We start from the raw sequence: 23838 nt of genomic DNA on the forward strand, positions 1-23838 counted from the left end.
GGCAGGGCGCGGAGAGCCACAGACCCCGCCCGGCCCCTCCACGTGCCAGTGGACCCGCCCCCGCCCTGGCCCGGGCGCCGCCCTCAACCACCCGCCTCGGCAGAGACTGGGTCCGGGCTCACGCGTTCCAGGCGCCCCCTGCCGCCCCTCCCGAGCCAGGGAGGCGGCCCCAACGCGGACCCCGGCCGCGTTGGGCCGGCTCCCTTAGATGGGCCGGCGGGCGGAGCAGCACGGTGGGCACCGCCCTCGGCCCGCCCGCCGAGGCGGGGACGAGAGCGGGAGGTTGCGCCAGCGGCGCCCGCCTGGGGCCCGCCGCACTCTGCACTCGGCCGCCCAGGCTACGGGGACAGGACGGGTGTGGGCGCGGGCTCTGCGGGCCGGGAGGCGAGTCCGGGCCAGAGCCCGAGCCGCGGCGGGAGGCCAGAGGGCTGTGAGCGGAGATGGCGGCGGCGGCGGGGGCGGCGGCGGCGGAGGAAGGGATGGAGCCACGGGCGCTGCAGTACGAGCAGACCCTGGTAAGTGAAGCCAGCAGAGCCCTGAGGAGTGTGCTCCCGGACCGCTGCTCCTGGTTACCCGTGGAAGCGCGAGGACGGGGACGGGGGCGGGGGGGGGCTACCCTAAGCCCGCCCCAGCCCTCTGAGCTGGGGAAACTGAGGCTCGAGGGCCTGAGAGCCTGGAGTACTAAAGGGTGGAACGCTGCATGCAGGTTTCTGGCTGAGGCTGGGGGCCTGCAGACGACAAGGACTTCAGGTGCCTGTTCCAGGTGTCCTTCCCTTTACTCCCCCCACCAACGTTTTCTTTGCTCCTCCCCACTGCCACTTGGTTCCAAGTCTCAGCACCCTACTACCCCTTCCCAGCACCACTCACATGCTTGAACTTTCTCTTTCTGCACTGAGTCTCCACCATCTGAGACATTCCTTCTGTCTCCACTATGGGCATGGCACTGCTAGGAAGATGATCAGACCCAAACCCAGCTCTGGCCCTTACCCCTGGGAGCTGGCAATCCAGCACTAGCAGGAACCCCTCAGTGGATTCTCTGGAAAAATGTGGCCTGCCACCCTGGGGCACAGGAGCCTTACGGGAGGATGGGTCAAGCAGGAGTTGGGACCTTTGCTCATCTGACCCTGGGTGTCCAGCCACCCCCACCCCAGGGCTGTCCCTCAGTGTCATTAGAAGCAGGGGTCCTGGGGATCTGCGCCGACTTACAGCCACCACTGCAACTTAGTGTTTGAGAAACCTTTTGCTTCTGCTTGTGTCACTGGGGTGGGGGACCCAAACTCTAGGGAAGGGAGTGGGCCTTGTAACTCTTTTTTATCAGCGTGGGCCGGAATTTGCCCAGTAAGGAGTAAGGGAAGGAACTTCTCCAGGAGAAGGGGGCCCAGGCTGTATCTGAGGCTAGGAGGTGCCCAGTTACAAGAAAGAGTGACTGGATGAAACACGATGACAGGGAGAGGTGGCAAAGGTGAGGGTGGAGCGAGGGTAGGGGGTAAGCCTCTGCACAGGGTGGGATGTGTCTGTCAATCTGCGTGGGACGCTGGTCTAGCAAGCCAGGCACCAGCTACCTCTCCATCTCCTTCACCCAGTCTCTATCTCTGGAATGAGTTCTCAGGGTCAAGCTCTCTCCCTGGCACTCTCTGCTCCAGCCTCTCCCTCTTGTCCTTCCGATCCCTTTGTCTTTCTGTCACTCACTCACCTCCCCCTCCTGCGCTGTCTGCCTCTTTATTACTCTACTCTCTCTCTTTTCCTCCTCCCTTCTTCCCCTCTGGTTTCCTTCTCTCTCTTCTCTGCCCTTTCCCCTGGACTCTCTTTTCCCCCTCTTTCTCCTCCCACTGGTTCCCTCTCGTCCCTTTCCTGCGCTCGAGCTCTCTCTCTCCCTCCCCCCCCCTCACTCTCTCTCCTCCCCCCCCTCCCCCCCCCCCCCCCAGCCCCAACAGGAGCCCTTTGTGTCCCGAAGCTCTGCGGGTGGCAGCCGGAATCTACTCCTCCCTGCCCCCCAACACACACCCAGCTTGGCAGGTCTAGCCACTGCTCAGCCACTCTCGGATCCCATCACCCCAGCATTCACGGTCACACTCCAGCCATCAGCTTCTGCTATCCCCCAACCCACCACTGGTCTCAGGGCAGCTCCAGAATGGGGCTGAGGCCACCAAGCACTCTCTCCCCATCCAGAGAGGCTTTCCACTCCCAGCTGGGCTGGCAGGCTGGTGGGGGGTGGGTGTAGAGAATGGGGACAAGGGGATTAGGGTGGGTGGGAGGGTGCAGCTGAGGCGGTTCCAAGCCAGAGGCCCAGCAGGAACGTGATAAGGATTGGGGCCCCGCCTGTTCCTAGGCCCAACACAGCTGCCCCCGGTTCCATGAGGCCCTTATTGTTACCCATATGCCCTTGACCATCCCCTATTCTCTGACCTTCCCTCCTCCCACTTGCAGACTGCCGTAGGTTTTTCCATCTTTTCCTCCTCTGGGGCCTTCCCTCCCACTCCTCCTCAGTGCTCCGTGCCTCCCCAGGCTTGTGAGAAGGGGACCGATTATTCTGCCACCCCCAGAGCTGTGTCCCTGTACCGTGGCTGTGCCCATCACTCCAGCCAGGACAGCCCCCACGATCTGCAGTGTGCATTGTTCCCACACCCCAAGCCCAAGTGGGAAGTGTGGGTTCAAGAAGGGGTATATAATGTGGGGACTGGGAGAAGGGGAGTTGAGGCCCCAGGAGCCCTCCCCCCATCCCCACTCGGCCCATGTCTGCTGACCCCCATCTTCCCTGTTTCTCAGATGTATGGCCGGTATACTCAGGACCTTGGGGCCTTTGCCAAAGAGGAAGCTGCTCGGATCCGTCTGGGAGGGCCCGAGCCCTGGAGGGGTCCACCTTCCCCTCGGGCTGCCCCAGAGCTTCTGGAATACGGACAGAGCCATTGCACCCGATGCCGTAGTGAGACCTGGGTTGGGACAGGGGACTTGGCTGTGCTGTGCTGAGGGGGTCCGAGACCATTAGAGCTGCCTGTGGGGGGTGGGGGGACAGGGGTAGGAGCACTTTGGTGCCAGCCTCCCCTTCTTCCCTTCCCTGCTCCCAGTCTGTACTGTACACTGCCATAAGTTCCTAGTGTCCAGGGTTGGTGAAGACTGGATCTTCCTGGTCCTGTTGGGGCTCCTCATGGCACTGGTCAGCTGGGCCATGGACTATGCCATCGCTGCCTGCCTGCAGGGTGAGGACAAGGGCTGGTGGGGAAGGGCTAGGGAGAACCAACCTGCCTCCTTTATGCCACACTTGTCCATTGACCACTTCCCCCGGCCAGCCTGAGTGCCCCATCTTCAGGCATAATCACTGCCACTCCCATAGGCCACAACTTGTTGCCACGCCTATCCAACTGACCCTCTTACCTATAGTGATCTTTGTCTCCGTGCATGCCCTCTAGCCCCCTCCCTACCCCTTGTGCCTGTGCTCTGTGTGATATTCCCTGGGACACCTTGTCACACCAGTATGTCCAGTGGCCAGGAGGGGACTGGGTGTGCGCTTCGGAGCTCCAATGGCACATCCTCTCCCCACAGCTCAGCAGTGGATGTCCCGGGGCTTGAACACTAACCTCTTACTCCAGTATCTGGCCTGGGTCACCTACCCCGTCGTCCTCATCACTTTCTCTGCTGGATTCACACAGATCCTGGCTCCTCAGGCTGTCGGTACAATAGAAGAGAAAGAGAGGGCGGAGAAGGGACCTCCTGAAACCGGCACATCAAATGACTGTCCTGGGATTGTGCCTTTCCAGGGTCCGGCATCCCCGAGATGAAGACCATCTTGCGGGGAGTGGTGCTCAAGGAATACCTCACCCTCAAGACCTTCGTAGCTAAGGTTATTGGGCTGACCTGTGCCCTCGGCAGTGGGATGCCCCTCGGCAAAGAGGTAAGTGCAGGTTGGGGAATAAAGGAGTCCATCAAGTGGAGGAAGAAGCCAGGCCAAGGTCAGGGTGTGCCCCTTCCCCACTCACCACCTGCCCCCACCTCCCAGGGCCCTTTTGTGCATATCGCAAGCATGTGTGCTGCTCTCCTCAGCAAGTTCCTCTCCCTGTTTGGGGGCATCTATGAGGTAAGGGGGACCTTGGGAGAAGGCAGAGGGGAGGGATGGGCTGCTGAGCCCGCACTAACGCCGACTCCCCTTTCCACCGCTCTCGCCAGAATGAATCCCGGAACACAGAGATGCTGGCCGCTGCCTGTGCCGTGGGAGTGGGCTGCTGCTTTGCGGCACCCATTGGAGGTGGGCAGTCAGGTCAGCCCCAGCCCTGCCCTTGGGTCTGAGACGATAGGCCAGGCCCAGGCCTCAAGGGGCGCTCTCCTTGCCCACACCCCGCCCCCGCAGGTGTGCTCTTCAGCATCGAGGTCACCTCTACCTTCTTCGCTGTGCGGAACTATTGGCGGGGCTTCTTTGCCGCCACCTTCAGTGCCTTCATCTTCCGGGTCTTGGCAGTCTGGAACCGTGATGAAGGTGGGGGGACCTGGGGCATGAGAGGAGCCCTGAAATGGCTCAGGTGGGGACCTCCGAGGCTACAGCCACCTCCCTCTGCTACTCTGCTTCCCTTCAGAGACCATTACGGCTCTCTTCAAAACCCGGTTCCGGCTTGACTTCCCCTTCGACCTCCAGGAGCTGCCGGCCTTTGCTGTCATTGGGTGAGGAGCCGAGGGAGCTGAGGCGGGTCAGAGAGGAGGAGGTAAGAGAGGGGAGACCTCCTTTCACCCAGGTGCTTGTTCCCTCTCCAGTATTGCAAGTGGCTTCGGGGGAGCGCTCTTTGTCTACCTGAACCGGAAGATTGTCCAGGTGATGAGGAAGCAGAAGACCATCAACCGTTTCCTCATGAAGAAGTGAGTTGATTCTGGGGCACTTTGTGTTGTGTGAGGGTCGTGGCCTGGGGGAAGGGGGGTGACAGGTGAGATGGTAGGTAGTGGCCCAGTCAAAAACAGGCACTCAGTGGTGTTTTCCAGACTGAACGTTTTGACTTTTATTTGAATTACCTGAAAATTGGCACTTTGGGATTTTTAGTCAGTGGCAGAGGGCATTTTGGATCAAAGGCTAAGGCTTCCTGTAGGCTCTTGGCCTGGCCCAGATAGCAATGCTCCCTGGAGAATGTTTGGGTCTTAGTTCTTCCCTCATGGAGCACAGCTCTCTCAGTTGTGACCCTGAGGATTGGGAGTGGGGAGGCCTGAGACATGACTTCTGTTGGGACTGACGTCCTTCAGGGAAGGGGCAACCAACTGAACCTGCTGCCTTTGGCACCTTCGGTCAACTTCATGAGTGACCCCGGCTTCCCCCAACACCGACCTTCACTCTTTTTTTTTTTTAACCTCTTTATTGGAGTATATGTTGTGTGACCTTCCCTGTTAAGTCACCTCGGAGAATCAGACAGAGGCAGAAGAAACTTGAGTGTGAGGGGAGGCGTCACGGCTTAGAGGTGTCCAAAGAGGGCTGGGGGGATGAATTTTCTGCTGGTGCTACCCACTTAGGAAGTCAGGAGCCAACAGAAAGGCATTTGGGTTCATTATAACCCTGGATGGCCATCACCCTCAGAGACGTCGTATCATGGATGGCAAAGGGGGCCTTCTTTCAGAACTGTGTGCTTTTATTTAAGAGCCAAGGCCCTGCTGTGACCTCAGCCCTGAGGTACGTGAGGGCACCCAAGCCTATCACCAGTCTGTAGTAAGTATTTGATGCTATGAAATCTACATCTCTAGACGCCTGCTCTTCCCGGCTCTGGTGACCCTGCTCATCTCTACTCTGACCTTCCCCCCTGGCTTTGGACAGTTCATGGCCGGACAGGTAACCCCAGGCAGAACAGGAACTTGTACTTTCTCTTGGGATGCATCCCTTCTAAAGCCAACAGTCCCTGCTCTCCTGTGGGCCCCTTTCCTTCATCCTGTCTGTCCCCCAGCCTGAGGCACCCTGTTCACCTACAGCTCTCACAGAAAGAGACACTGGTCACCCTGTTTGACAACCGGACGTGGGTCCGCCAGGGCCTGATGGAGGAGCTTGAGCCACCCGGAACCTCACAGGCCTGGAACCCACCACGCGCCAACGTTTTCCTCACCCTGGTCATCTTCATTCTCATGAAGGTGGGGCTCCTTACATATGTATAGCCAACATAAGCTTACTAGGTGCGGGGCACTGTTCTAAGCGCTTTCCGTATGTTAACTCCTTTAAGCCTCACCACAGTGCTGTGAGAAAGGTACTATCAGTACCCCTGTTTAAAGATGGGAAGTCGAGGCACAAAGAGGCTAAGTAACTGGCCCAAAGTCACACAGCTAGATGGCAGGGTGAGGATTTGAACCCAAGCCACCTGGTGCCTGAGTCCTCCTTTCCTTCACCTCTGGGGGATTCCAAGATAGCTGGGAAGTTTGTGCCTGACTGATAAGCAAGGTAGGCTTCTGGGGTGGAGCTGGGAGCTGCCTGGGGCCTGGAGGTGCCTCTACCTGTTTGAACGACCTCCTGCCTGCAGTTCTGGATGTCTGCACTGGCCACCACCATCCCAGTGCCCTGCGGGGCCTTCATGCCTGTCTTTGTTATTGGTGAGTCCTCAGCTGCGGTTCTCCCAGCCTGCACCCTCTGGCTGCACCCTGGCTGTCCCCTGTCTGCCTGAGAGCGGGTTTTGGTCCAGTACCTGCCCCTGCCCCCGCCCCCCGCAGGGCAGTCCCCTGCACTGAATGACCCACTGGCCCCCTCCCCTACCCTCTGACCCTCTCTCTTCCTAGTGTCCCTGCCCACCCCCTCCACTACCTGTTTCAATTCCCACCCCCCTCCCTGAAGGAGCAGCATTTGGGCGTCTGGTGGGCGAAAGCATGGCTGCCTGGTTCCCAGACGGGATTCACACAGATGGCAGCACTTACCGGATCGTGCCTGGAGGCTATGCAGTGGTGGGTGAGTGCTGCAGGTCCCCCGTTGTCTTGGAAAACCCCTGGCTGGGCCACAGGGCCAGAGGCTCTGGCGCCCCCTGCTGGCAGAAACCAGGCTTCTCTCGGCAGCAGAAGCCCACTTCCCAGGATTGTACTGGGCAGCCCAGAGGGTCCCTACAGGATTGGCGGGTGGCGTCATCTGGGGCCTGGGCACCCTGAGGAGACTGAGGGTGGCTGTCCCCAGGGGCGGCTGCGCTGGCAGGAGCAGTGACACACACAGTGTCCACGGCCGTGATCGTGTTCGAGCTCACAGGCCAGATCGCCCACATCCTGCCTGTTATGATCGCCGTCATCCTGGCCAACGCCGTTGCCCAGAGCCTACAGCCCTCGCTCTATGACAGCATCATCCGAATCAAGAAACTGCCCTATCTGCCCGAGCTGGGCTGGGGCCGCCACCAGTATGGAGGACTGGGTGACAAGGGGGGAGCGGTTGAGGGGCAGAAGCCACCCTAGGACTCCCTCCCACCCACCTCCAGCAAGGTCTTCAGCCAGTGAGGCTGGGAGACCAGCCACCCTGCTCCCTCCTGGCCAGAGCTGCCCTTGTCCACTCCCTGGGGGAGCTGTGGCTGACCCACCCCATCAGAACGAAGGCAGTAGGTACACCTCGGCCCTTAGCCCTTGTCCCCATAGCCTCTGGGGCCTTCCTCACGGCCCTGGGATAGTAGTGCTCCGGGCTACCCTCCCCATGCTGATGGCAAACCACGTGCCTCTCTCTGCTCTCAGGCAGTACCGGGTGCGAGTGGAGGACATCATGGTGCGGGATGTTCCCCACGTGGCCCTCAGCTGCACCTTCCGGGACCTGCGGTTGGCACTGCACAGGACCAAGGGCCGCGTGCTGGCCCTAGTAGAGTCCCCTGGTGAGACCAGGAGAGGGCCCAGGTGCTAGGGTCATCTGCCTGGGTCGCTGCTCAGGAAGGGGGAGGGGCAGGAGCTCAGGACCAGTCTCCTTGGTTCCAAAGGCAGTAAGCTAGCAAACCCAGCCAGGGTTTCCCTCGGAAGTGTGGTTTGTGTCCAAGGCCCCACACTGGGTGTGAGAGAAGGTCAGGGGGGTAGGAGGGCCCCACCCCAGCTCCTGAGTCCTCCCACCTGCTCTCTCCAGAGTCCATGATCCTCCTGGGCTCCATCGAGTGCTCACAGGTGGTGGCATTGCTGGGGGCTCAGCTGAGCCCAGCCCGCCGGCGGCAGTACATGCAGGAGCATCGAGCTGCCCGGACCTCTTCCCCCTCCGATCAGGAGAGCCCCCCCAGCCCTGAGACCTCCCTCCTCTTCCAGGTGAGGGGAGAAGCCCCATGGCAGGGGCACCCAGACTTCCTAAATGTCATTGTGTTTGGGAGGGTGACTTAGAGGTGGTCCAAGGCCATGGGCTCCCCAACCCCTTCCTGCCTGTGCAGGTGAACACAGAAGACTCGGGCTTCCCTGCAGCACGGGGGGAGACTCACAAGCCCCTGAAGCCTGCTCTCAAGAGGGGGCCCAGCAACACCATGAACCTCAAGGAGAGTCCCACAGGTGAGCCCATCTGCTAGCATGACGGAGCCAGAGACCAGCCCCGGAGATGCATTAGGGTCCCTGCCCAACCTTTTTACTGGAGCACATCCCAGCTAAGAGGCTGCCCAGATGGGCCAGGAGCAGAACCAGGACGCCTCTCCCCTTGCCCTCCTCACCTCTCCTGATCCTCTCCAGCAAGGATGACATTGCCCTCAGGGCCTTGTGTTTGGGAACACAGGGAACATGGAGCAGGCAGGCATCGCCCTCAGAAGCCTCTTCTGTGGCAGTCCGCCCCCCGAGCCTGCTTCAGAGGTGAGTGGTTAGAGCCTCTCCATCTGGCTCTTTCTCTCCAGCTCTCTCTCTGACGCTGAGACCACCTGTCCGTTAACCCTGCAGTGCCTGCCTCCACTCTCCCTGCCCTTCTTCCCTCCTGGATATCAGCTGTCCCTGCACTGTGCCCTTCCTCCCAGCCCCACCACTTTCCCTCACCTCCCTCCTCCCTATAACATCAACTCCTCTTCTCTCTGGTTTGGCGCTAACAAAGTTGGAGAAGTCGGAAAAATGTGACAAACGCAAGCCGAAGCGGGTCCGAATTTCCTTGGCGGTAAGTGCTCCCTCTCTTCCTGCAGCTCAGGAGCACTAGACAGGGAGGGCCGGGCTCTAGGCAGGGTAAGCTTCCCCTGAGCTGGTGAGATACACCACCTCCCCCAAGCCCCTAGCTGCCAACCTTCCTTCCTCTCTCCTAGAGTGACTCGGACCTGGAAGGCGAGATGACCCCTGAGGAGGTAAGGTGTGACTGGACTCTGGACTCTTCTTCCTGAGTGTGTTCAGTCATCATGTTGGCTGCTGTCCCCATGGGAGGGACCATGGGGTAGGAAAAAGGGCAGGCCAACTTTCAAGGAGGTGAGAGCAGCTTTTGGTACTTTCTCCCTAACCCTCCTAGTCTTGTCCCCTCAGATTCTAGAGTGGGAGGAGCAGCAACTAGACGAACCTGTCAACTTCAGCGACTGCAAAATTGACCCTGCCCCCTTCCAGCTGGTGGAGCGGACCTCTTTGCACAAGGTAGGGCCAGAGGCCCGGGGCCGCCTGGGCTCTCAGGAGCACAGGGTGGGGAGCTAAGTCCTCCCACAAGTTTGGACTCAAGCCAGTGGGGGAAAAAGAGACAGGAGAGAGTGGGCTCTGTGCTAAGATGTTTTTCAAACACATTGCTTCAAACGATGGGAGGCCAGGAGCGGGGCCCCTTAGCCTCTTCCTGCCTATGGTGAAGCCAAGCATCATTTTTCTTCTGCTCAGCCTTGCCCCCAGGGAACTCTGGACCAAAGCGGCAACAAAGACAGGGCTGGAGCTGGGTGGAAGCCAGAAGGCCTCTGACCTTCTAGAGTCAGAGCTAGGCAGGAGGCTGCCAGCGCCTGACAAGGCTGATACACCCACGCTGAAAAAAATGGGTGAGAAATAGGCAGGATAAGAAAATCTAATAAACAAGCGAACAAACATCCAAGTAGGATTGGGGACACTGCAGAGACGAGATAAACAAAGATGAGAAGTGCCTAGTGGGGGGCTTGGAATGTCAGACCCCAGAAAGTCTGACTCAGTGTAGGCCAAAGGAAAACTGGTAGAGACACAGGAAGATAGCTCAGCAGAAGGGCACAGTGGCCTGCATAAATGCAGAGAGAACTGGAGTGCAGACAGGTTGGCGGTGGGTGAGGCTGACGCTAACAGAGGGCAGGGGCTGTCTTTGCAGGACTGCCTCGGGTCCCCCAAGAATGGCGCAGCCGGCATCATTGGGCACCTTCAAGCCTCTGAGCGAAGGCAGGGAGTACAGGCACACCCAGCAGGCTGCTTGGGCAAAAACCAGGGGGGTATAGCTAAACTGTTGACAGATTTAACGTGCAAGCCTCTGAGCACATTAGACAGGGGAAGAGGAGGAATTTTCCCAAGGTCTGCAGCTTGGGCAGCTAGCTTAGACACAAACTGTGCCCAAGAGCCAGCCTAGTGCAGACAAGCAGGGCAGGAAGAACAGGGGACAAAAACAAAAAAGCAAAAGGTAATAAAGGAACGTATAAGCCTTTGGGTAAAGACCTCGGATCAAGATGAGTGGGTGAGTGGGGAACTGCAGTGCAATTGCAAGGAAAAAAGAAGATAGGCCTGTGAATAATACATTTGGCTTTTATTTAAAGCCTTTCTTCCTAAGACCTCTAAAGCGTTTCTATCACCTTACTTAATCTCCAGACATCACACGATGACGATGATAACGCTGACGTGTTTTTTTTTAGTGCCTGCTACATGCCAGGCAGTGGGCTAAGCTCTTCACATGTTTAATTTAATCCTCACAACCACCCTGTAAGATGGGTATTGTGATATTCTAGTTTTTCTATCCTAGTTTTTTTGGTTTTTTTTTTTGTTTTGTTTTTTTTTTTATTTTTTTGGCGGTACGCGGGCCTCTCACTGTTGTGGCCTCTCCCGTTGCGGAGCACAGGCTCCGGACACGCAGGCTCATCGGCCATGGCTCACGGGCCCAGCCGCCCTGCGGTACGTGGGATCTTCCCAGACTGGGGCACGAACCCACGTCCCCTGCATCGGCAGGCGGACTTCCAACCACTGCGCCACCAGGGAAGCCCCTCTATTCTAGTTTTTATGAGGACATTGAGATTCAGAGAGGTTAAGCAGGTTGGCCAAGGTTACACAGCTAGTAAGTAGCAGAACTAGGGCTGGAATCCAAGATGGTCTGACCCAAAAGCCTATGGATTTAACCATGTTAATACACAGGGAAGCTGAGGCAGTGAGGAGGTTACTTGCCCGAGTCAATATAGCAGAGTCAGGCCCAGAGGCCAGATTTCCTGGCCCCAATCCCAGGATTCTTTCGGAAGGCAAAACTGACCCTCTCCCTGTCAATTCACTGTTTCCAAGCCCAAGAAGTATGGGCCCTCCGGTGGGCTCCCTGGTGTCTAATTAAATGAAAATGAAAAAGAACAAAGTAGGTGTTTGTTGCAAACTTAAAAATCAGAGGAAGAAATGAAGCCTTTGAGGAACCAACTAACAAAAGTATAAAGAACTGAAAGTGATAAGAACATACAAGATGAGAATTCAAAATGTCCTTGTAGGCCTGAGGAGTCAGTAAGTAGTAGCCCCGTGAAGTCCAGGAAAGGAACATGCAGAGGGAAGAGGAATACACTGGAGACTATTTAGGAACCTGTGCCACTGTACGTCCCCGTACCATCAGAGTGCCTCATTCATTCAGGGCCGCCTGCAGAGCAGCAGTGGGTGGAGGGGGGAAGCTAGAGTGCCAGCGGGCTGAACCCGAAACCTTGTCACATTTCTTAGCCTCTGTGCCTCACTTTCCTTCTCTGTAAAATGGGATCGTTGTGCCAACATAGGTTTTTCTGAGGATTAAAGTTGACAACATGTGAAGCACTTAGAACAGTGCCCAGCACATAGTCAGTATTCGATACATGTTAGGAATTACTGCTACTACTTATACTGAGAAGTGAACAACAGGAGACTTTAAAAGATGGTGTCGTGAGGGAAGGGCTGAAGCGTGGAAGAAATGGATGTTCTCAGAAGAGGATGAGTGATTATCTGAGGCTGGAAGCTGGGGTGGCTGGCGGCATCTGAGGCTGGAAAGACAGGCTGAGGCAAGTTTGGGAAGGGTCTTAATGGGCCATTCTGGGGAGTCTGGGGTCTAACTCAAGTCTGAGAAAGCTCTTAGTATGACAGAGCCAAGTTGGAGGGAAGGGAGGCAGAAAGCAGAACCCATTAGGATGTTGCAGCCCTGTCTGGCGAGGATGGTGAGGAGGTTGGGGGGAATGGCCAGGATGTTCAGAAAGTCAATCAGTAAGGCTTAGTGGGACAAGTGGTTTGGAAATCTAAAAAGCATATAGTCTGCCAGAAGCTCACTCTGATTAGGATTGTGGAGAACAGAAAATCAATGGGAACTATTTAATAGGATCCTTGGGAGAAGCTGAGAGGGATTATTAAATGATAAGGCAAGGCTAAGGGATTATTGAAACAGGAAATATAACGATATGTTTCCCTCTGAAGTCTTATGAAGAAATTAAAGATAACTTGTAGCACATAGGATTCAAGTTAGATATGAGGAGGAACTTGCTAACCACATGACAGTTATGACGTAGGCATGGAAGGAGCACAGAAAAGTGTATTCTAAAACTGAACTTCTATCTCCTTTTATAATTACTGTTATGTCTTAGATGGAGAATTTAGCACTGTATAATAAAACATTTTTAAAGTGTTAAGATGATAACAGTGAGTTCTGAGTAAGTGGTATTCAGGAAGCTGGGTTATTAATGCCCATTTTGATTCAAATATTAAGCCAAAACGCTTACAAGTAAACTCAAAACAGTGCGATAAATGATGGGCCAAAAATTCCAGGAACTGCTGAGTCAGTAGAGTGGTTTTCAAGACATCTGGCCCAAGAAAATCCACTTAGAGCACAAGGGGAACTGCCTGACAATTTCTGAACCCTGGTGATTACATTCGAAAACCTGGGGGGAGGGCCCGAAGCAAGAAAAACATGGGGGGATGGGCGTGACTGTTGTCCTCCTGGACTGCAAGCTACATCTCAAAAGGACCCGGGATGCTACTTGGGCCCCAGAAAAGGCAAACTGTTTGAGAGGTGTAGAGTGCTGCAGGCCAAGATTGGAGGGGTACCAAAACTGGCCAGCCGAGAGCCGATGGGAAGCATGTATCAGCCGCAGAGGTGAGTTAGGGGCAGAGGATTCAGGGCCAATACCCTTAAGGGGGAGTGGGGTGCGTGTGGAACTTTGGTCCATGACTAATTGGACAGCTGCATGGGATGACGTGCTGTGCTTCCTCCTTCTATAATGTGATGAAAAGTGAGCTGGGGCTGCAAGGCCACTTCTTCCTGGTGACCTTGAGCGAGTCACTTCAGCTCTGACCTTCATGTTGCCTCTCCTGTAGAATGGGTATCATACTTACTTCTCAGGACACTACTGAAATTAAATGTTAATGTAGGAAAGACCTAGCCCAGTGCCTGGCCAATCATCTGATGTCGTATTTCAACAGTTGTTCTCTCTTCTGTCCTCCTTTCTAACGTGGGACAAAGAAGCCTTCCTCTGTCCCTTGCTCCATCAATGTAAGCAACATAAAGATTCCCACTATCAAGTTTCTGAGGCCTGGTTACAGAAATTCTATTGTTCTTTTTCCTCCAGTGGTTCTGTCCCCTTCCTCACCATCCATCCTCACCCCTTCTACTGCCCCCCACCACCTTGTTCTGGGTCCCTCTGGCCTATAATCTAGAGCTGTCCCCTCACACATCAAGTCCAATGTGTTTTCTCCCCACCCCGCAGACTCACACCATCTTCTCACTGCTGGGAGTGGACCATGCTTACGTCACCAGTATTGGCAGACTCATTGGAATTGTCACCCTAAAGGAGGTGAGATGATAGTGACCACTTCCACTTCCAAAAAGGCTCAGAGGCTTATGTCCAGCCACCTGGGGAAGTGCTGGGGAGGAGTCTGAGCAGGGAGCTCCGAGTCCACACATCTGATCCTCTCACCTTTCCAGCTCCGGAAGGCTATCGAGGGCTCTGTCACAGCACAGGGTGTGAAAGTCCGGCCGCCCCTCGCCAGCTTCCGAGACAGTGCCACCAGCAGCAGTGACACAGAGACCACTGAGGTGCATGCACTCTGGGGGCCCCGCTCCCGCCACGGCCTCCCCCGGGAGGGCAGTCCTTCTGACAGCGACGACAAGTGCCAGTGATCCCCTCAAGGGGTGGCCTGGGATGGCAGTGGCCATGGCTGTCGACCCAGATCCTGCAGCTCTCCTGTTCCTTCTGCCTTGGGAAAACAGGAGTTCCAGCCCCGCTTCCAGACCTGGGGTGCTAGCATCTCCTGGCTCATCCTACCTGAAATCTGACCCAGTGCCCACCTGCAGCAAATGTTCCAAGGGCAGGAAGGTCAGCACTGCCCTGACAGGGTGGGGGTGGGTTCACTGGACCCCTGCTCCCCCTTTGAGGGAAGGGGTAGAACTAATATGGGTTTATACTGGAACCTCCCGTCACCAGATGTACATAGAGATTTACAAAGATTTTTATATTAATTTAATAAAACAAATTCTTAAATAGAACAAAATAAACACCTAATGAGCCACTTCTATGTAGAATGCTTGTGCCCACCGGCTCCTGTTCTTACCTTGGGCCCTCTCACCTGCCAAAGCCTACAAGGCTCCACATTCAGCAGCCACCCACCCCCCCGACAGCCATAAAACTCCAGAGCCTGCTGTCCGTGGAACGCAGGGTCTGCAGAGGCCACCACCACCGCTTGCCATCAACACCCTGGTTGGGGCGCAGTCCCCCAGTAAGGTAGCTTTGGCCTTTTGTTCAGCCAAGAAAGGCACTACCCTCTTTCCTCCCCAAGGAGAGACGCTCCCTCATGACTGTCACTCGTTGGCACCATTCCTGCTGGCAGCTGCCCGGCCACCTGTGTGGCCCCCTCGTGGCCCTCTCTGGAAGAACATCCAAATCACGGCTCCGTGGCAACCAGAGCCATCCCGTCTTCCAGCTCCACCCTAAAGAGAACTGTTGAGTGAATGGGGCAGCCCCCAGGCTGAGAGCCACCAGGACCCTGCCCACATGTCCTACAAGTAGCTGGGAAAGGGCCCAGACCCCGCCAGGGGGGCCAGGGAAAGGGCCGAGAGTACAGGCCTTCATCATTCCAGTGCCTCCCAGAGAAGATCCGACTGAAAGAACAGACCAAGACCCCTCTTTAGGAAAAAGAAGATTTAGAGATGATGGACAGGTGAAGCACAGCACGAGCCCAGCTGGGCGAGGGGCCCTTGGGGGGACAGCTCAATCCAGAGGCTCCAGGAGGGTCAGAGCCACCCCCCACCCCGGGCGGGGGCAATTCTGTCAAGCACTACACATGGACTCGGAGGTGAGGAGAGAAGCAGAGGAGAGGCAGGGGGAGGGGGTGGGGAGGCAGGGCTCCCTCCCGCTCCACCCCACACAGCCCAGTCACAGCTGCCCCCATAGGGGTTCACATCACCCAAGGGGGAAATGTGCACGTGGTGGTTTTGATTTAAGAACATGAACATCACTGTCTGCCACAGCTGTAGCCATGCCCCAGGGGCCCCGGGCAACCCCCGGCAAACCCCAGGAGTGGGGGCAGGACATGCGCCCCCAGCCTGGCCCCTGCCTCCTCTGAACACTTTCATGCAAACACACAATGGAGGAGTGAGTGCTCCCAGGAGCCCTCCAGGCTTTGGAGCTCTGCTGGAAGCCTCGCCCGTGCTTGGGCACAGAGGCTCTGCCCCCAGCAGCGGCCAGGGGACACATGCCACCACCGGGCATGATTTGGGTCACTGTTCCTCTGGCTCCACCTCATCCTCGTCTAAGGACACCACCCCAGAAGAAGCTACGTCAGAGGCTTGCCGCTGCTGTTCCCAGCTGCTCGCTGGCGGCAGGCAGAGCGGCTGGCAGTCCTTGCAGGGGGCTGGCTCCTCCTCAGCAGGAGAAAGGCAGGACTCTGTGAGGGGCGAGTTGTAGAGCGAGTCCTGGGCCTCCAATGGGCCCAGGCTGCGGAAGGCACTTTCCCGGCTGTGGGGCAGTTTGGCGAGGAGCAGCTCGTCGCCCAGCAGCTGGGAAGCCAGGCGGGCCGGGGAGCCCAACAACCCGTCCTCCAGGCTGCACAGACTAGAGCACAGGGTCTCTGGGGACACGGTCTGCGAGCAGTCGCTCTCGGGTTCCACGGAGCCCTGGCGCATAGGCCGGGAGAATCGGTGGCCGGTGAAGAGGTCCTGGAGGTGGGGCCCCAGGGGCAGCTGCCCAGTCATGTCTGCAGGGGGAGAGAAAGAAGACAGCCCTGCTAGCCCCACTTCAATTGGCCAACCTGGAATGGAAGCCGCATCCTCTCAGCTCCACCCTCACAGGAGCTGAGTAACTTGGAGCAAGTCACTTAACCTCTCAGTGCCTCGATTCCCTTAATGGTGAATTGGGGGTTATAAATTTACAGGGTTCTTGAGAGAACAACAGACTCTGGTACACCATATGAAACAAAATATACAGGGATACCATACATGGTGCAGGTTGTTCACTGCACGAGGGGAGCCTGTCCAAGGCAGTGAGTGAGGGCTGAAATGCAGCACTCACTCTACCCACCAAGCAACATGCTCTAGCATGGGTCTGTGCCCACCAGATAAAGACATGCCTTTTTCTAATTTGCACAAAGATTCCACATAGGCTAGTAGTGGCCTTGGATAAATGTTAGTTATTATCATTATACCAGGAGTCAAAGCAAGCCTGGAACTCAATTAAACAAAAACGCTTGTGGTTCAGGCATCCAAATCAGTCCCCTCTAGACCACAGCAGCAGTCTCCAGTCTGCTCTAATGTATTGCCCACCTTGGAGAACTTGTTAATTAGCTGGAGGGGTCAGGGTGGGCGGAGGCAATGATCTTCAAAGGCAAAGGGGGGGGGGGAAGGTGGCCTGTGAGGTTTGAGCCCAGAAGCTACAGAGAAAGTCAGCCATGTGGTTCAGAGAATGGAAGATGAAAGGAGGGCCTCTGCACAGCTGCACGGCCCCCCGCAGGGTCCCCTCTGCATGCCCTGGCCCAGAGAAAGGTCCACAGGCAGGCCTTGGCTGGAAGGCAAGGATGCTGAGCTGGAGCCAGCGGCCCTGTGGGCAGTCCAGGCCCAGCAAGCCTTCCTGTTTGCCTGGGGCCCCAGCCCTGTGAGGAGCTGTGCTGCTGCACTGCGGCTCCTCTGCGCTGCCACAGCCAGCCAGAAGCGGACCCTCTCAGAGAGCAGCTGCTGAGAACGTATCAGTGAGGTCTCTGGGCCTATTTTTTTTTTTTTTTTTTTTTCGGTACGCGGGCCTCTCACTGTTGTGGCCTCTCCCATTGTGGAGCGCAGGCTCCGGATGCGCAGGCTCAGCGGCCATGGCTCACGGGCCTAGCCGCTCCGCGGCATGTGGGATCTTCCCAGACCGGGGCACGAACCCGTGTCCCCTGCATCGGCAGGCAGACTCTCAACCACTGCGCCACCAGGGAAGCCCTGGGCCTTTTTTTTTTTCAGGACTGCAAAGCCCAACTGCACAGACAGGCAGAGAAGGCTCAGCACCTGTGAAAGAGGAACCACTCCATTTCCAACTGCTGACTGCCCACCCACAAGCGTAGATAGCCCACCTGCCCCTTGAATGTCAAGGACTGCCTGGACAGAGTCTGTCCCTCTCCTCTCCCCTTCCACAGCTTGAGGACATTCTGGATCTCCCCTTCCAAAACAAAGGCCAAGCTCTGAATCACAAGGCCTATCAGGCAGTTCCAGCCCAGCTGGCAGCACTAGCAATGGGATGTCCCCTCACCTGAGTCAGTTCCCCCAGCGAAGTCCTCATCATAGGATTCATCGGTGGAGTCCTCCCCATCCACTGATGACCATGCCCGGAGCTTGGCTTCTGCAATGGCGAATTGCTCGGCCACTCCTGAGAGGAAGGACACAGAATTCGTTTAGCAGAGAGGATGAACTAAGACTAGGGCTCAGCTTGGACACAGGAGAGGGTAGACACAGGGGTGTAGAAAGACTCCAACCCCCACATCAGGCCCAAGGAGAGGCACACGAGCATCCCTGATAAACCCACCTGCTGCAAAGCGAGCCTCTTGTTCACCCTCACTGAGGTCTGAATAGGAGGAAAAGGCTGATTCTAGGGCAGCGGGCGAGTCACTTGGCTTGCTCCAGCCCTTCCACTCAATGAGGTGAGCCACTCGGCCCTGGGCCATGGCAGTGGGCTTGGTCACGTGGTCCTTCACTACCTGGGAAATACCTGAAGGTGGGCCAGAGTGAGGAAAGCTGGTAAGGGGAAAGACCAGGGAGCATCTGGGAGGGAAGTGGTAGGGTCCACATGTGCCCTTGGGTGGGAGGAGGAGGCTGGGATTCATCTGAGAAAGAGAGGAAAAGGGAGATCCCAGCAAGAGCTCACAGGATCCAGTCCCCAAGGGCATGTGCAAAAGGGCAAAGAAAGGACCAAATGGCCAGAGGCACGGGAGAGGGTGCATACCATGCAGGGAGGATCTGGCCAGCGCAGCAATCTCCTGGATAGTTAGGGCTCTTCGGGACTTGGGCAGCATCGCGACTGTGTCTCCAACATTCACCTTGGGTGACAGCATCAGAGGGTGAGTGCCCCTCTGACAGCAGTGTCCCCCAGATGCCCGTACTCCACCCAAGGCATCAAGCGGATGTGGGAGCCGAGAAGAGATGCGAGAGCATCTCAGATGTCCCAGTGGCTGCTGGGATATGTAAGAGGGTAAGAAGCCAGGATCAGCAAACTGTGTCCTCCCAGGGAGCAACAGAGACTCCGTCAGGCCCAAAGAAGCAGAACTGCAGCTAACCCTCCACCGTCCCAGCTTGCAGAGGGGAGGGAAGCAGGTTGGCAAGTAAACGGAGTGGGGCCTTTGAGAAGAGCAAAGAGGAGGGGACAAGGGTATGGGAAGAGGGACTTCCCTTCAGGTCCTCTCTCCCTTGCCCCTCTCCTCCTCTCAGTCTTCTAACCCCCATTCTAGCTGTTTCTAGAGCCTACAGCATGACCAAAACCAAGCCCAACACCTTCTCCCCATATCTGGCCCTGCTTCCAGACTTCCTGACTTTGCATCACCCCACCATTCGCCCATTCAGCCTGGCTCCAAACCTCAGCTCTCCCCTATCTTGCTTACCCGTATCTGGTGTTAAGACCTAATGATTCCATCGCCAAACTGTCTCTTATAGTACCCTCAACCATTCCACTCCCACTGCCACTGCCCTTCCTCAAGGGCAAGCCCTCAGTGCCCCTTGCCCAGATTAGCACAAGTGGTGGTCCCCCAAGTTCCAACTCACGCTGAGACTTGGAACACACTGTTTTCTCAGCCCAGAATGTTGTGTATGTAAGTGTTCCCCTCCCCCCTTCCCATGACTGTCTGGCTCTTTCTCATCTTTGGGGTCTTGGCTGAAATATTACTCTCTCAGAGGGCCTTCCTGGCCACCCTACCAGTAGTCCATCCTCCCTCTGTAGTCTGTAACAAGCCACCATCCTCAATCGACGTACCCCGTGTGTGTCATTATGGTCTATTTCCTGTGTTTCCTTATTTCTTGTTGATCTTTAGCTCTTTGAGGAATTTGGTCTCTCTTGGTCACTGCTGCACCCTTGTGTTTAACATAGCGCCTGGTACACAGTAATCGCTCAAAATACATAGGCTGAATGAATGAGGCAAAGTATAAATGTAAACAAATAATTTTCCTGGAGTGCAACTGCTCACAATATGTCCCTATTTAAAATCTTTCCTGGACTCCTCCAAGGCCCAGTGAAGCGCAAGCTTCACAGTCAGGCACTGAAGGAACCCACTCCGTGAGGCCCCGGCCTCCTTCCAGGCCTGCTTGGAATCCACCACTGATCTCCTCTGCCCAGTAAAAGTCCACTTCCCCACCTTCCCTCCAGGCAAAGGAACGCAGCTTTCCCCTGGGCGAAGAATGCCATCCTTGCCTGACAAAATGCTCCCTACCATTTAAGGCCTGACCCTCAAGTGCCACCTCCCATTACGTTTTCAGTCCAGTTTCTCTCTCTGTCCTCTTGCATGCCTGCAGCCCCACCTCAGCGATGCCCTTGCATCTCTCCTGAGGGATCTTGGGATGGCAAAGCCTGAGTCTGATTCACCTGGGTTCCTACCTCCACCCTACCCCTGGCTCAGCGCCCCTTGGCAGCCCGGGGAAACGTTTCCCTCAATGAATGAATGAAGTCAGAGGCACACACCCCCTCCTCGGCATTGCCTAGCTCTCCTCCGTTACGTTCCCACCCCTCAGAAGAGGGACTCCACCTGCCCCTTGACCTCAGGCCCACCCTGTCCCTCCCCTTCAGTACCTGGCTGACAGCGCCCCCAGGGTGGTGCCGGCAGCTTCTGGCCAGGCCTGGGGGGAGGAGCACCTGGTGGGTGTTTCCTGACTCGCCCCCCTCCCACCCATCACTCCCCCCAGCCACCGCCATCCTTGCCTGCGCTCACGCAGCTGCGGCCCAGGCCCAGAGAAAAGGTGTATGTCTCCCTGGCAACCCATCACCATGCAACAGGGTCTCCAGGGATACGGCCCGGGATGCGCTGACGTCAGGGCCCAAGGCGCAAGAAAGCCCGCCCGCTGGCACAGCGCCAAGCAGAGCAGACCGGCATGGGGGCGGCCTTGGGGCCCCGCCGGCCGGATAGCGCCTCCGCTCGCTCGCAGGAAAAGGGAGCCAGGAGTAGGCTGGCGAAGCGGGGTGCGGCACACCCTCCCCACTACCAAAACCAGGGGCCCAGCACCTCTGGCAAGTCCTGGCTGTCCACTGAGGAAGGACGGGAGGACCGGCTCCAGCCTCGGAGGGTCCGAGCAGATCCCAAGGAAGATAGAGAGAGGCCCCGAGGAAGTTCGATCCACTCCACAGCCCACGCCGGATCCGAGGCCACTGAGGGGTGGGGGGAAGGCTTTTCAGCGGGGCTCGCACTTCTGCCGAGATCCCCATTTTCATCCGGGGTTGCCGTTCCATTTCTCCATACCACCTCCCCCACCTCCCAGAATATAAGCATCCACCTGGAGCGCTCCGCAAGTCTGAAAGCCCCCATCCCACAGCCCTGAACTTCAGGCCTCCGGGGGCCCTTTGGTGGCAGCCACTCCTCACCATCCTCCTCAAGATATATCGTGTCATCAAAGCCCTAGGTATGAAACCTAATCTTTGATAAATTCGGAATTTTCTCAGGTTTCTCAGCCTACCCATTCCTCTTGGAAAGCACACCACAGTCTTCCACCACCATCACCACCAACAACTTGGACCCTTTACAGGCTTGCTCTGGTTCCTTCCTCTCGCCAGCCACAGCTTGTGCGCAGCCCTTTACTATTCTTTTCTGACAAACCCGTGATTTTTTCTGACTTTCGCCCCAGTCCCCTAAGGCTTTTTCTTAATGCCCTGTTTGGCCCCAACTTGGTTGCTCCTATTTCAGCCTGGTTCCCAAAATCTAAGCCAGAGTAATTTTCCTCTTGCCACATAAGCATCCTATTCCTCAGCTTCCCATCACCTCCCAAATCACATCTGCGTCCCTGATCTCACCTCTGCGACTTGTCTGACAAGTCCATCGTCCTCCAGGCCCTTCACGCTGCCACAGAAACATTTTGCCCAGCACAGAAATCATAGGCATGCTGGCTGTGTTGATGCAGAGAACCAAAAGCCCAGAACTGCTCCAGGCTCAGCTCCCAGTTCTGTTCCTATTTTGGCTCCGGATGCTGAGCCAGTCCCCTCCCCACTTGGAACCTGTGCCTAGTCACATAAGGAGAACACTTCTGCCTCATGGCTTTGAGGAGGTGGGAGTGCCAGGGCCCAGCTGAGCTCTCTGGAGCTCAGGGAGATGAGGCTCATCCCCTAGACAGTGCCAACAGGCAATGTACATAACAACTGACCTTTAGCTGGAGCAGCCGTCTCTGTCCCTGAGCCTCAGCCAGCTGGTGGTCCCCAGAAATGCTACCAACCAGAAGGAAGACACAAGGTTACAGGCCATCCCTGGCTGCCAGCTGGTACCTAATCAGGGCTCTTGAGGCTAGTCATGAGGTCAGCCAAACTCTCCTGACTAAAGGAGGGATGGCTTCCTGAACTCTAAGCCTTAGCAGGGCCAGAGGAATCAGAGCAGCCTGCTGCTTCTCAGCTTCAAAAGTCATGAGATTAATTTAGGACTACAAATCCCAGAATTCCTCATGTGAACCCAAGTAAAGTACAAATCTCAGCTAGAGTCTTAGCTCCAAAGAACCTCAAGTACCACACATACTAAGGCCTGTGTGACTGACCACCTGCCCTGAAAGCCCAGGACCCATTCCAAACCCAGCCCTCAATGTCACAAGCTCCTGCCTGGCCTAAGACATGGAGAAATCCATGACACTGGAGTTAAGCAGGCTGGCCCACCTCAGACACTAGAACTACGGCCAGGCCCCAGCGTGCACCACCATCTGTGGGAACCAAGGCCCAAGCAGGGATCAGCAGTTGTGGGAAGGATGCCTTGATAGCCTCCCTTGGGCTCCTGTTTCCCTCCACAGGGTAGGGTGATTTTTGTTTCCGTTGGGAGTGGGGTAAGGGAACTAAAACAGTTTTAAGAGGTGAGAGGTGATCAGGTGCTCACAGGTGCCCCCAAATGGGGCCGCGGTCCACTTCATCAACCTGCAGACTCTAAAGCAGGTAACAAGTTTAGTCAAAAACTCCGTGGTAGGGAGCATGGCCAGCGTTTCCAGACTACCTCCTGAAGGGGGTTGGGACACAGCTCGGAGAGGCAGGTTCCCAGCACAGGGCCACTCCCAGGACAGTGAGAGGAGAGATGTAGGCAGAGGGGGGTAATCGTGAGTGGGCGTGCAAGGCCAGTCGCCACGGGCTGGAGAGGGTTGACCAGTCCCTCTCTAGGCTGTGCGCCTCCTGCCACCCTCAGCGGTGGGGAGTCAGGCGGAAAGCCCACGAGTCCACCCCGCAAAGCCCAGAGGCAGGCAGCAGGCCTTTAGGAGCGAGCCCGAGTCGGCTAAGCCCCCTCCCGGCTCGGCCCGCTCCCTCCTCTTGCCGGGCCCGCCTCCCCAGTGCAGGCTCCTCCCTCTCCCAACACCAGCCCCCTCCTCAAGGCCCCCCCCGCCCCGCGGCCCGCGCACCGGGCAGCCGCAGCCAGACTCCCCAGCACCGGCCCGGCCTCCGCCTCTTACCCTGACCCGCCGGGCTCCGAGAGCCGATACAGCCCATGGCCGGGCACCCAGGCACGCTAGCCCGCGCTCGGGGCCCGGGCCATCGCCTTGCAGAGGGTCGGGCCGCGGCCGCCACCGGGGAGGGGAGAGCCCGTGAGAGGGGAGGGGGTGGGAGCCGCGCGTCCGCCAACGCTCCCGGGAGAGGGAACCGGGCTGGTGACGTAAGCGCGGGGGCGTGTCCACCCCCGCGTCACCACCCAAAGCGGGCGGGGCGAAGCGGACGTCACAGCCACACAGATGGGGTCTGGGGCCGAGTCCGGCGAGAAAAGCTCGTCCTCTGCTCCCAGACCCGACTGCGGAGTGACCTGAAGGCAGGAGGGGTGGGAACCGAAGGGACGGGGCACGGACAAAGACTCACTGGGCCCGTGCTACCGGGCATACTGCATGGGGACAGAAAACCTCATTGTGTCCAGGGTTCTCCTCTTTTCAAGATGAGACCTTCAAACCATAGGTTTCAGCTATAGACGGCCTGAAACCCAGGGCCTTCACACACAGGAGTCTGCATCACATTCTGGTAGGAGCCGAGACAGGCAAGTGTGTTCTATGAAGTACCCACAGCTGTGTCCCCCTTCTCCCCTCCTAATCAACAGTGAGCCTTACCATGTCCACTTTGAAGGCCAACCCTCCAGGAAAGACTCCCTAGCCCTCCCGATCATGGACAGGGGAAGAGGCAAGAGGGGTGCCAAGTTACAGAGAACAGTGCTACA

At 57.0% G+C, this 23838-nt stretch overlaps 2 protein-coding genes across 13 annotated transcripts; one reads left to right on the forward strand and one right to left on the reverse strand.

Annotated features, from left to right (window-relative positions):
* The first annotated feature begins 162 nt into the window (after positions 1-162).
* Positions 163-14559, forward strand: CLCN2 (chloride voltage-gated channel 2). 6 transcript variants are annotated; one of them, XM_027110022.1, is made up of 24 exons: positions 178-515; positions 2767-2923; positions 3066-3197; positions 3541-3669; positions 3756-3889; positions 3995-4072; positions 4162-4240; positions 4343-4468; positions 4566-4650; positions 4741-4842; positions 5710-5794; positions 5932-6087; positions 6471-6540; positions 6779-6889; positions 7109-7322; positions 7648-7781; positions 8024-8196; positions 8316-8430; positions 8648-8721; positions 8954-9013; positions 9156-9194; positions 9367-9471; positions 13734-13820; positions 13952-14528. In XM_027110022.1, the coding sequence occupies exons 1-24, from the start codon at positions 441-443 to the stop codon at positions 14144-14146; spliced, it is 2715 nt and encodes a 904-aa protein (XP_026965823.1). In that variant the 5' UTR covers positions 178-440; the 3' UTR covers positions 14147-14528. The 6 variants fall into 6 exon arrangements, 5 of the variants coding, with proteins under 5 accessions (XP_026965838.1, XP_026965861.1, XP_026965851.1 ...); XM_027110029.1 differs by lacking the exon at positions 8954-9013 and having other exon boundaries at positions 176-515; positions 13952-14559; XR_003433426.1 differs by lacking the exons at positions 13734-13820; positions 13952-14528 and having other exon boundaries at positions 166-515; positions 8605-8721; positions 9367-9445.
* FAM131A (family with sequence similarity 131 member A) lies at positions 14458-23794 on the reverse strand. 7 transcript variants are annotated; one of them, XM_027110098.1, is made up of 7 exons: positions 23093-23794; positions 21821-21881; positions 20692-20834; positions 18432-18525; positions 18015-18197; positions 17742-17858; positions 14458-16218 (listed from the first exon to the last, which is right to left on the reverse strand). In XM_027110098.1, exons 4-7 carry the CDS (start codon positions 18499-18501, stop codon positions 15743-15745), a joined length of 846 nt encoding a protein of 281 aa, XP_026965899.1. In that variant the 5' UTR covers positions 18502-18525; positions 20692-20834; positions 21821-21881; positions 23093-23794; the 3' UTR covers positions 14458-15742. The 7 variants fall into 7 exon arrangements, with proteins under 7 accessions (XP_026965899.1, XP_026965881.1, XP_026965923.1 ...); XM_027110080.1 differs by lacking the exon at positions 21821-21881; XM_027110122.1 differs by lacking the exon at positions 20692-20834.
* Between the last annotated feature and the right edge of the window lie 44 nt (positions 23795-23838).

Source organism: Aethalodelphis obliquidens, unplaced genomic scaffold, assembly GCF_003676395.1.
Source record: "Aethalodelphis obliquidens isolate GAN/ISIS:26980383/991018 unplaced genomic scaffold, ASM367639v1 scaffold1, whole genome shotgun sequence".
NCBI lineage: Eukaryota > Metazoa > Chordata > Mammalia > Artiodactyla > Delphinidae > Aethalodelphis > Aethalodelphis obliquidens.

Excerpts from the sequence above, each read along its gene's own strand:
- FAM131A (XM_027110071.1), bottom strand. The coding sequence starts at position 20,991 with ATGGGGGCTTTCAGACTTGCGGAGCGCTCCAGGTGGATGCTTATATTC. Across the intron at positions 18,526-20,691 it reads ACAGCCAGGACTTGCCAGAG|GTGAATGTTGGAGACACAGT; the intron begins GTGCTGGGCCCC and ends CTGTCACCCAAG. Across the intron at positions 18,198-18,431 it reads GGCCAGATCCTCCCTGCATG|GTATTTCCCAGGTAGTGAAG; the intron begins GTATGCACCCTC and ends GCCCACCTTCAG.
- CLCN2 (XM_027110022.1), top strand. The coding sequence starts at position 441 with ATGGCGGCGGCGGCGGGGGCGGCGGCGGCGGAGGAAGGGATGGAGCCA. Across the intron at positions 2,924-3,065 it reads CCATTGCACCCGATGCCGTA|TCTGTACTGTACACTGCCAT; the intron begins GTGAGACCTGGG and ends CCCTGCTCCCAG. Across the intron at positions 4,073-4,161 it reads TGTTTGGGGGCATCTATGAG|AATGAATCCCGGAACACAGA; the intron begins GTAAGGGGGACC and ends CGCTCTCGCCAG.